General features: G+C 36.4%; 1 protein-coding gene across 1 annotated transcript; it reads left to right on the top strand.

The window, feature by feature from the left end:
- On the top strand, window positions 1–1312 carry LOC307147143 (orexin receptor type 2). The gene has a single exon (XM_079851642.1). It carries the CDS (start codon window positions 53–55, stop codon window positions 1169–1171), a length of 1119 nt encoding a protein of 372 aa, XP_079707768.1. The 5' UTR covers window positions 1–52; the 3' UTR covers window positions 1172–1312.
- The last annotated feature ends 11692 nt before the right edge of the window (window positions 1313–13004 follow it).

Below are 13004 nucleotides of genomic sequence, written 5' to 3'. Positions count from 1 at the left end.
TTTCTCCATCGACTTTCTTTTTGCGGGACATGAACCGGACACTATAGTTTTAATGGTGATGTATGTGCTATCATTCGTGACCGGACTGGTGGGGAATATAATGGCTCTGTGGGTCCTGACGCGCCGGAGGAACCGCTTGTCTGGAGCGTCAGCCACCAGGAGACTCCTGGTCAACCTGGCGGTGTGCGACATGATGGTGGTGTGCGTCTGCATGCCAGTTAATTTAGGACTTCAGGTGTACAACGCCTGGGTGTTTGGAGAGTTTCTGTGTCGAGCTGTGCCGTTCGTTCAAGCGGTATCAGTCTCGGCCAGTGTTCTGAGTCTGGCCGCGATCAGTTTGAACAGATACTACAGCGTCCACAGTCCCCTGCACGCCAGATCTTTCTTTACGACCAGCAGAATGATATGCATGATAGCTGTGGTGTGGATCGTATCTTCTGCACTGTGTTTGCCGTTGTTTTTCATGAACACGACTAAGACGCTTTCCCTACTAGACGGACTGCATACAGTGACTGTGTGCGTGGAGAGCTGGTCTAAAATCAAACTGCGCCAGGGTTACAACTTTTTGCTCTTCTGCGCGTTGTATGGATTCCCGGTGGTCTTTAACCTGGTCATTTGCTTTTTGACCGGTTGGAAATTGAGTAGAGGAGGCACATCATCAATATCAGATCCCAACCAGTTCGCGCAAACCTCCTCGAGTTCGCGCCTGAAAACGCGCAAGAGGATCGCCAAAATGGTCTTTGCGCTCGTGTTGCTGTTCACTTTCTCCTGGCTGCCGCTTTATGCCGTGGACATCTGGATCGACTCCAACATTCCCAGCTCTCCTGATCGAAACGACGAGATGAGCAACGTTGAACATCACTGGATTCTCCAGAGCAGACCCTTTGCGCAATGGCTGGGTCTCACCAACTCATCCCTCAACCCTCTTTGCTACTGCTTCATCGGAAACTTGTACAGATCGGCCAAAAGGTTCAGAGAGAGCTACAGAGAGAAGATTTCATCTGTCATGAGTTTGACCAATAGGTCTTCAATAAGAAATTCTGCCTCTAAAATCCAGCAGCGCAACTCTGGCTCGTCTGGGAGATTTTCTTCAGAGACAAGGAGCTACACTGTTTTCAGACTGACCAGAAGTAAAAGCGTGTCTGCAACGACTGTGTGTGAGAGTATTTAACTGGGGGAGAAGGAGAATGTATAGCCTAATACAGACAGACTTGAAACAATCATGGAAATGTGAAAAGGGTGATGCTTTATAATAACTTTCATTGATACATCATTAACAAACATCATGTGATGCGTAATAGAGTAGTTCATGTTGGCCTACATTTCAGTATGTTTTAAGTTTCTTTGCTTTTCTAACTGAATAGCGAACAAAAGTCTGATATGTGAACATACTATTTATTATTTGCATTATTTAAATACTTTTCAGCATTACAATTTCAGTTAAAATTCTAGCTAAAAAAATAACAGTTATTAATCAAAGTTATTATAAAGTGTTACTGTGAATTATAGGCTATATCTTAGCTGTTTTGTCGTTTTCTTTTGTAATTATTTTCTGTTAAATAAACGAATACCAGATTTGTTCTGAATATATGAGTGGAAAATTGCAAACCCAGAATGTGTGGCTCAAGCAGGATTAATGGTACCGCTGAGGGGCTTTAGCCCTGACGTGTGGTTGTCTGTTATTCCACCAGCTCCTCCCCACCAGAAATCTAAAGATCACATAAATATTCCTACTGTTATACATTTTGATCACTGCACCACATTTACAGTCTTTCTGAAGCTCCTATATTTGGTGGGAAGATCAGTTCAACACTCTTAAAAATAAAGGTTCTTTACTGGCATCTATTGTAGGTCCATGGCGTCATTCCAGTCCCCCAGCTAACAGAGAACATTCTCAGAACTTTGGCACTTTTTTTCAGTAACATTACTGGAACGTTGTTCAAAGTTATCAGGTGTTTAATAATGTTCTCATAACGTTAGCACAAAAAAAAATCACATTTCAAAAGTAACATTCCCATAATGTTTGCAGAATGATAAAATGTAATGTTTCCTTAACATTTGTATAATTTTTTTTCCCAAACATTTAGAAAACGTTCAATGTAATGTTCAAACGTAATGGGAATCTCAACAAAAAAAAATTGTTAGCTGGGTTGTAGGTAAAAATGTTCTTTAAAATATTCTAAAATCTAATACAAAATGATTCTTTGGAACTGCACACTGAAAGGTTATTTGGGGAACCAAAAATGATTATTCTATGGTATCACTGTGAAAAACCCTTTTGGAACCTTTATCAGTGACAAATTAGAAATCTAAAATGAACCATAATGATGTTGTTTCAGTGTTTGCCATCACACATGAAAAATTTTGAGGGAAAAAATGTATCTGTCGGAGAGTAATGGATTTAGGTAATTACCCTCTTCCGTGTGACTAATATACAGTAGATGATAATTTGTTGCCACTAAGATGGAGCAAAGACAGTGAATAATAACCCAGTAATTTTGATAAACAGATCTCTTTAATTTTCTGTGCAATTGAATTAATTTTGTATTAATCAGGACCAATGGCATTTTAAGATTATCCTCAAGCGCAACAGATTTTCTGTGCATGAAGATGTGATCTTCTGTGCAAGCATGCTGGCTATATTCAGAAATAATAATTAAGGCAGCTTTGCATCATTAACTGAACACTGACTGTGCATGATTTGCTTAAATGAATCCAAGCACGATACATCAGAGTGCTGATTGTTGTAAATGTGACATAAGCATCACTTTAGGTGCTGATGCTGTTTTAAATACATGAATAAGCCTTGTAATGCTCTGCATTCAACCCATTTTATTGTTTTCGAGACAAAACTTAGCATTTAATTTCCAATTAAACAGTAAAACGATGGTGTTGCCAGGATAATATTGGGTCTTTTAAGCTTAAAATACACATACATCAACAATAGGAGAAATATAATAGTCTCTCTTGACATCTCTGCCTTGCAAAATAGAAAAATTATGTTTAAATGTAAAAACATTGCATTTGAATAATGTGTTGTTTCATGATTGATAAAGCAATTGAAATCTTCTTGTTTGAAGCACAGCTAGAAAAAAAACGATCAGTTTTTGCAAATATATTACAGCTTTTTTCTCTTACACGAGTGCTGAATAGCCCTGAATCATTATCATTATTTACATTTTTCACCATTTATAGTCAGTGGAAATAGAGGGACTAAGACCTCTACTTTGCTCTAAAAGATCTCAAAAGTGTCCTGTGATTACATTGATTTAAACTGAATGTCTAGCACAAATGGGCTCCCATCAGTCATTCAAGATAAACGAGTGCTATAATGGATGTAGTGCCTCTGTTAATAACCTCAAAGAGCTTGTGCTTTCAACAATCCAGACCTGTTTCAAAGCAAAAGGAACGTCGGTTACTGAAGCTTAATAATTCACACCTCATATATATAACAAAGCCTGGAAGACAATCTGTCCTCAAAGTAATCTATATGTTAAGTAGCAATTTGACCTTTTCATTTCAGGCACAGTTACTGTAAAATTGTGTTTAGGTTAATTAACCGCTTCCTTCAAAACCTACAATTATAGACTATCCTATAGATTATTGCAAGCAGTTACATTTGAATAAAATATCCAAGGAAGTAGAGCTGTAAAGTATTGGAGTAAATGTAATTAGTTACTGTACATAAGTATTTACATAAGTAAAAAATATTAGACACTTTTACTCTTTACTTGACTACATTTTTGAATAACTATACTCTTTACTCCAATACAATTGTGATGAGTAGGCTAATGCAATTGGTCATTACATTTTGCTTGGCACCTAAGTTTTTCTGCAGCAGTTTATTTCTGCTAAGAAAGAAGCGATATCGCCATCTACAGGGCATTGAAGGCAGGTGCTATATTGTATTGTATATATTGTGCGTTTTTGCCCAAACTCACCCAAACTTGACAACAAGTCTACTTTATGCGAATGCAAGTGCATTATGTAGTTGTGAATAGCAGGTGTTTCACATATCTGAGATGAGGACATGGCTGCAGCCGAAACCAGCACGTCCAGTGCAAATAGGCTTTGACTTTCTTTTTTTTGTTGTTGAAAATTTCATTTTACTTAAAGCTGCAGTCCGTAGTGTTTCCACTTTGTCGCCATCTCTGTTCGAAATCTGCAATTGCAGTTATTCGCGGAATTATCAACTTTACGTGGGTTGTGCCTCGGCACGGCACAGCGAGGATGAATCCAATGTTTTGAGGAGAATGTGCGGCTGTCAGTCGCCGCGCCGGTGTGGATACTGGCATTCGCAATCACAGATTCTACTTTGGAAGTATAACCAACATAAGCATTTTCACCGGAAAATGTCATCTGAACAAGTAAGTTACAACCACTTTTGTTCTGACCAACTAAGGAAAAAAAAGATTTACAATGCAGTAAATCGCGCTGATTAAATCTTAACGATCGCTTATCATATCATGTCAAACCGTGCAAATTATACTTTGTTTTTCAAATTGTTAATGTTAACAACATCAGCACTGCGTGAGTACATTTAATGCCCTTGTTTTCGCATGGGTCCGGCTCTTTTTTTCTGTAGCCACTCCGAAGTCCGAAGTCTTTTGCATTTTACAACGGGTGAATCTCCTGTTGTCTCTGGTGATTGTCGTTCGAACCTTTCTGGATCCGCCATCAAATTGATAAGTTTAATTATATCAAGGGCTGTGAGAAAAGGCTATAAATCTCCACCTCCAACATCCTCACACGCAACTTAGCCTACTAGCCGAGACTCTTCTTTATGTGGACAGATGTGACGTAATAACGCATGCTCGAATTTCCCACGGAAATCCACCAGTACCACTGAAATTAAAAACATTATTACAAGCTTACGTTTTGAATCGAGCTAAGACAAGCAGATAGTTTTGAAAACTGGCTGGTTATGTACTTGCTCAAAAATGTATTTTGGATAATTTTAACCCAAAAAAGTTACGGACTTCAGCTTTAACATTACTTTAATTATTCGTTATATTGAAGACTCTTGAAGAGACGTTTTTGATGGATATTGGTTAGCTTTGCCCTTTTTGAGCTCTCGAACTTAACCGAGACTTGAGTGTTTGTTGACCTTTAAAAGGCTGTTGTTTCGACCTTTTTATTTTTAGAAAATAAACATGTGATTGCTCTCCTCACAAATCAACTGTTTGACTTTTCACTGGCATGTCTCGGTGTTCAGGACTAGTGCATCTTTGAGCCTTTTCTGGACGAGTAAAATAGGCTACTTAAAGTGGCTTTTAGTATAAATATGTTATAGCTTGCTGTTATCTATAAGCTAGTGTGCTCCAAAACAATGACAAAATTCTCATTTAGAAGATATAAACATTCAAAACTTACAGTCTCTCACTTCCACCAATATGGATCACTCTGCACTTCAGCCTCTCATTAGATTTTCTGTCAAATCAAATGCTCTTTAGAATCTAAAGCGTCCCGCCCCCTACATTAGTCGCTGAAGCTGCAGGTAAAATTGGTCACTTGTTCACACATTTACTGTTTTCTACATGGTGAATGCTACATAGTGCACTATATAGGGGGTAGGGAACGATTCAGACAGTGTAAATATGCTTTCCATTGGGGTGAATGAAGTCTGCAGTGCCCACACAGTCTGCTCCGGTCCAGAGACATGATAGCAGACCACAAAATGTATCGGACCCATTTGACTTCTGCACAGAATGCTATATTTTAAAGCAATATGGAGGATATTAGGAGGAGAAACGGTTATAGATTAGGAGTGTACTGTGGCTTTATTAAGCTCAACGGCTCTGGCTGAGCTGTGATATAAACGAAACGCTATTGGCAATTTTGAAAAAGCGGAGGAGCTGTTCGATATGTCCTGTCCTGTCTTCCTGTTTCAGTGGAAATGACCTCAACACATTGAATAATGCTGCCCGTTCCAAGGCACTTAAGTGGGCCTTTAAGTACTGTTCAATTCTGATATTCTAAGACTTTTACTGAAGTCGTTTTGGCATGAGTCATTTTCGCTGTAAGGTATCTGTAGTTTTTCTCAAGCATGGTTTTCAGGTAGGCTACTCTTTACACTCTTTACAGTCTTTAAATGATCTGAAATGTCCTGCATTATCCTTTTAGTCTTTTTATATAGTCTTTTTGTTATTCAGTGCGGTTGTTCTTTACTGCCACGTTCTGAGGATGGAAGAGACACTTGTGAGCACAGTCAATAAATTATAGTTTGCTTCCTCATCAGACTTTTGCTGCAGTCACACACTCTCTCTCATCTTGACATCTAAACCTATCCATCTGTGAAACCAGAAATGGGCTTCCTACCTCGTATCTCTTAAGACCGGCTGCTGAGTCTAATTTAATGTGTCAGTCCACACAATGGGTTCTTTTCAAAGGTCCTTTGAAACTATTGACCCTTATTATTTCTTCTGTCATTTAAGAATAATAGCTACTGACCAGCTGAAGGCCAACTTATAAATATGTGGTATGTTATTAATATGTAGTAGGGCAGGGATTCCCAAACTTTTTTGTCAGCCGAACTATGTGAAATTACTTTAATTAGCCTTAATTAGTATAACAACTCTAAAGGAAACACCAGATACCTGAGGTCAATAATCAATCAAATGTATTTTTATTTTTTGAAATTTGTCTGACAAAAACAATTTTTGTGAAGAGAAATAAGCAGCCCTTTAACAGCCCAACAACAAGGGGCTTTTTACTCTAAATAATATCCTTTCACATATTTAACAATTTCTGTATCATGAATTGTTGATTTAATGACCTTAAACAAGTCTTGCATCTTCAAATATCCATGGAATTTTCTGAACCAAAGACAGTCTCAAAAATGCGGTTTGTAATCGCTGGTGTTTCTGACGTCACAAACAACCATGTAACCAATCACGTCACTGTGTTGGCGGGCTTTACACATTATTAGCTGTTTGATAACAGTCAAGCAAAAGGCTAATCATATTAATTACCGTTATGAGTCTGACGTTGTCAAGCGCGATACCATTGTGCAGCGTTTACCTCAGTAAGTTGGCAGTGAATCTGTGACCTGGCGTGAGTGAGTGGAGGCGGGGCTAATTAGAATATTCATGGATCAGCTTATACTAAATGAAGCAAGGGTGTAGATTTACAATCAAGCTATTTTAAGGCATAAAAAAAATCACAGGAAAAAAAAAATGTTTAAATATGTTTGTGATCAAATATGAGTTTTAAGGGATACAGTTATTGACCACATGGGAACTTTAACTTCTTATTTTGCATGCAGTGACTTAATTGTTACAGACAGGTGTTTCGAAAAATGTCCTGGTGGTTTTTGTTTTCAAACAAATGCTTATTTGTTCCAATACCACAGCAATATTCACTAACAGAATGCAAATTGCTCTGTCCCTAAACAAACTTTTCCCAAAGTCACATTTTCTCTATTCTATCATCTATCCTCTCGATCGTTCCAGGATAATTGCGTATAGCTTTATTACAACAATCACAATTGGAAATGGTATCTAATCATGATAATTAAGAGTATAGGCCTATAGTTTAATAATTTAACCTGAGAGCTAATCAACCATAACTGAGTTGGAATCATTTGCAAAGAGCTGCACAGAAGCAGGAGAATGAGGTTTATGGCACAAAGGAGTAGATTAGCATATAAATGTGAATTTAATTGTATAAATCAGGCATGCTTACATAATTGCGCATCATTATTTTGTGCAATGTTTATTCAGTTTCAAAGTGATTATTATGCATTTGCCTGCTGAATATTACAAGTTAGCTTTATCTTTGACCTGAATACTTCACTTCATTTTATACTTAACAAATTCACAAAGTTTACTGTATATTAGCCAAGAAATGAATTCCCAGAAAGATACTGAGCTCTATTCCCACTGAAATGCTTTTAAGTACAAATGAATGATTCTTTCATCAGTGCAATCATTTCTTCTGCGTACTAATTTTAGGACGGACATGAACAAATAGGATTCTTAATGTGTCAGGTCATTTAAAGAACCAGCACAATAAAACATTCATTGCCTCGTCTCAGAAGTGAGAAGCTGATATGAAACCGTATATATTTCAAGTCTGAAAATGAATGACTCAGACTCCTCAATGAAGCAGAAAAAGATGAATGTTAAACAGCGCTGCAAATGCTGCAGTCTTGGTCCAGTGTCAGAGACATTTGAATTTGTAAAGTGGTTTCTCTGGAGCATGCTATATTGCTAATATTTGGCATTCTGGATTTACAATCAATGCAATAGAGGGGTAAATATGAGTGGGTTATTGGGGGCACATTTCATTTTGTTGGCTTGCAACTGAAAAATTCTTAAGATGAAATTTTACGATTATTTTTTTAAATAGAGGGCAAACTTCTTGTTTTAAACTCTCATGAAGCATTTCTTAAGATACAAAAGCAATTTCAGCTGTCAATCTGTTTGCTTCTGCCTGAAAGGCAGATGCATACGCTTGTGAAAAATACCATACTTTTAAAAATAGTACTTATGGAAGTAACTTTGAAAGACTATACATCCAAACTGAATGTAATGTCCTTGGACATTTGATTGCATGGTTGCCATGCAAATGTATTGTTTAAATATAGATAAAATTTAGATTTTAGTTCTTTATATGTAATTTATAATCACTTCTATTGTCTTTGAAATATGATTAGTGTACTGCCAACTGACAAACATTTATTTATTTAACTGTACTTTGTAGAATGCAATCTTGTATGTCATGCATTTAAATGTTATTTAAGTGCACATTTGTAATGATGAAATTGCAATTTAGTACATTTCAAATATATTAACATTAAATGTAATATCAAATAACATACAGTTACAATTATAATCTTCACATGTGCTTAAGTTGAATAAAAACATCAAAATAAGTGTACTTTAAAGCGTGATGAAAGATTATTAAAACATTGGAACTTTTAATTTGACATCATTACTTTTAAAAGTCTCCTTAAGTGTGTTAAACACAGTGATGATAGCGTACTCTCTTTAAGTACATACTTCATTAAAGCCACCATGAAATGAAAATTGACAATTCTTATTCTTTTATATGAAATATTGCAGTGTTTATTATAAATGATTTATCAGTGTCAGAGTGTGGTTGTAATGATGCACAAGACGGAGTAGAAAACAAAACAGTCTTTATTTAATCCACAAACTAAAACTCAGGAGATCGCAGGAAAATAATGAACAACCACGTTTAACTACCAGACAATGAAACATATACGTGACAATCAGTGCTTTTACTTTATTTTCTTTATTCAAAATATCTTCCCCTCCCTCATCTCTTCTCCGATGAAGTGATACTGGTGCAAGGGCAGGACAATCTGTCACTCACATCAGATTGACCAATATCAAACCCGTAACAAACCCGGCCTAAATTGTTTTTCTTGTTTGTGAAGCCGTTTCACTACCGTTCAAGTATCCCTATATCACAATAGGGAAGAAAAGCTTTCATGCCAACTTTATTATCTGAAATAGTAGTCACTTATAGCATAGTAAAGTATAATACTATAATAGTATAATAGTATAGTAAGTAACCATGCTATGTGTACTGCAAGACTGAGACTTGTTACAGCACTTAAATATACTGTTGCCCTCTTGTTGGTCTGATTGCTTCTATTGCTCTCCTCTCCTCATTTGTAAGTTTCTTTGGATATAAGCATCTGCTAAATGATTAAATGTAAATGTAGTCAAAAGTATTGAAATTTAAAAGTAATGCTAGCTGGTTACAGCAATTAAGATAGACTTCATTGAAATTTTACCTTAAAATCATGTGATTCCATACAGTATATGTGTTTATAAGAGGCAATGGAAGGCTTTACTTTCTCTGGTTTATTTCCTAAATCCTCAAGGCTGCAGTTTCGAAAGTCTTAGCCCATCTGTGGAGAATGTAATGTCATTTTAATCCCGCTGTCAGGCACACAGGGTCTAGGCCAAGCTGGGAAAAGACTCCCAAAACTCTAGTCTCCATAACACACCACATGACAAGCAAATCGGGAACTCTGTAATATATCATCTCTCTGCCTGTTTTTTGGATGTGCAATTGCCACTATCTGAGGAAGGTAAGTGATGTTGATGGGATCATTTATTTTAAAGCTACAGGATTTTCTCCCATCTAGCGGTGAAATTGTACTGTATATAACTACCAACTGAATATTACTTTCTAGCCCCTCCCATTCCGAGGGCGTTTTAACTCCTACGGTGGCCGTATTATTTCAAATCTGCCGGCAGTCGCGAGTAATCTCTCCCTCTCATTCGTCACGGTGCCACTGAGTGTAAAAACGCGAAAGGCGAAGCTTGAATTTCCAGGTACTGTATGTCCCTCTTTGGCTAATGTATTTTCAAGATGGAGGCGCAACATGGCTTCCGCCATTCGAGCGACTCGCTCGTATGTATTCTAAATGGCAGATTCTACGCTTACGAGAATACTTGATTAGTTGGTAGAAGTAATTACACATTAATGAGGACATATCATTTTGAAAGAACAAAGTGTTTTTTGCTAAGAATCAACTTTAAAAAAATACACAATGTAGCTTTAAACACCTGTAAGGGATGCCTACCTGCACTTAATTTTTTTCTTTGGCAAGTTTTTGCAAGAATATTTGTTAAGTAAATTTCACACGCATATTTTTATGTAATTTTCACCTGTGAAATTAAGTAAACTCAACCAAGTTAAGTGAAAGTAACAAAGGAAATTAGTAATTTTAACTTGGCTAGTAAATATCTATTTACTTGAAGTTCCCTTTGCGATTCATTTCACTCTCCACAAATATAACATTGAATTAACCCACAGTTTTAAAGTATATGCTTTACTTACAAACATCTAAGTAATTAACTCAATAGATATTCTACAGATATAGAATTTCTCATTATGTGAACGCAGAGACCTCAATACTTGGTAGACAATACACAATGACGGTAACATTTGATGGATCATTTTTGTGTTTGAATGTGTCATTTTGTGTGGAAAATGAACTCCAAATGTCACAAAATGGCAAGTTACTAATCCTAACAACAAAAGCAACGATGAAACAGTGTACATCCAGCTGGAAAACAGTGAAAAATCAACCTCACTAATTATTCAAGTCCCAGTGCATGATGGGAACACCAGTATCAGAAAAGTTGAGTAATTTTACTTAATTTTATAACGTTGATATTTACGCTTTCATTTCTACACGCTTGAATTGAGTACTAATATAGAATTGACTTGTCTGAACTAACTTCTTCATGTAAATTACATTGTTTTTTCTGTAGTATTACTTCACCACAAAATCACTTTTATTAGTGTGGAGTAGTAGATACAAACCCATACTTCCTTGTCAAATTGTTCTCACTTTTAAAATGACTTCAAGCTTTATAATGTTTTACATACATGTAATTGTAAAAAGGTGATTATATAAGAGTAAAATATTAAAGGAGAACTCCGGTCAATTTTAACATTGAGCTCATTTTTTTTGTCAATTTGGAGTGCTGTCAGTACAGAGAACAACGACAAAAATCGGTGTTGCCTACACCGTGTTATCCTCTTTTTAAAATTTGCACCCTGTTGACTTCAATGGGGCAATATTTAAACCTGCTTTTAGCCTCTTAACATGTCGAGTTCACGCGTGTGATCATAGGTAACTAAACCTATGCGCGTGAACTCGACAATCGACTACTTTGGACTTCAACCGAAAACAGGATGTAAATACAGGTATTTGCGCTGGCTTAAATAACATAATTTTTATCCATTTCTTTCACATCTACTGCAGTCAGATTCACTCGTGTTCACTCTGAAGGAATCACTCACATGACCTGTGCACTTGTAATGACACATCAAGGATGTTAAGAGGCTAAAAGCAGGTTTAAAACTTGCCCCATTGAAGTCAACAGGGTGCAAATTTTAAAAAGAGGATAACTCGGTGTAGGCAACTCTGATTTTTGTTGTTGTTCTCTGTATTGACAGCACTCCAAATTTACAAAAAAATTAGCTCAATGTTAAAATTGACCGGAGTTCTCCTTTAAAGTCCCCCTGTAGTCAATAATTGTATCCCTTAAAACTCATCTTTGACCACCAAAATGACATATTTAAACATTTTTCCTTGATAAAAATGTATTCATGCCTTAAAATAGCTTGAATGTAACTACACCCTTGCTTCATTTAATATACGCGGTTCTATTAATATGCAAATTAGCCCCAGCACACGTTGACCTGATTGGTTACAAGGTAGTTTGTGACATCAGAAACACCAGCGATTTCACGTTTTTTTTTAGACTGTCTTTGATTCACTGCAGTTTTAAAGAGAAAATACTCAACAATAGTATTGACTTATGAATTTACACATGGTTTGTCTTAAAGCATATTAAAAACACCACATAGACATAAAACAATATTAAAAGGTTGATTTTCAAAACGGGGGACTTTAAAGTGCTCCATTATGCTATATTAAAGGCTCCTAATTTTATTTTGGAGGTCTCCTTCTACAACAGATTTGCATGCATCAAAGGTCAAAAAACGCTTTCATTTTCTCATAATGTACATTGCACATCACCACATTTTTCAAAGATTATCAAACGACTTGTCAATTTGGTCTCTCAATTAATCCCTCCAATATATACTCTGCTCTGATTGGCCAGATGGCCCCATTCATTACAGACAGAAAATAATATAAAAGAACTACTAAAACCTTAGTGACAGGATCTGAACCGCAGTGCCAAAGCTCACACAAATATTCCTCAGCTTGGGAAAATGCAGATTACTCACTGTGCTTTCTGAAAGGATAATTTCCATCTGCCGTAATATGATGTATTATAATATATCTTTGACATCAGCAGGATTTGTGCATATGATGGACTTCTTCAAAAAGGACCATTTGTCTTTTACAGCTTGTTAAACAGCCTTGTCTCTGATTGCAAAACTTTGTGTGAACTATGATGACACATTCTACATTTAACGAGTCAGTGAACGCCAGCTGCAATCTCATGATAATTATTGCAATTTAGGAAATTGGACAAAAATCC

The sequence above is a fragment of the Squalius cephalus genome (assembly GCF_949319135.1).
Source record: "Squalius cephalus genome assembly, chromosome: 19".
Taxonomy (NCBI): domain Eukaryota; kingdom Metazoa; phylum Chordata; class Actinopteri; order Cypriniformes; family Leuciscidae; genus Squalius; species Squalius cephalus.
This window is presented reverse-complemented; position numbering and strand designations above follow the sequence as displayed.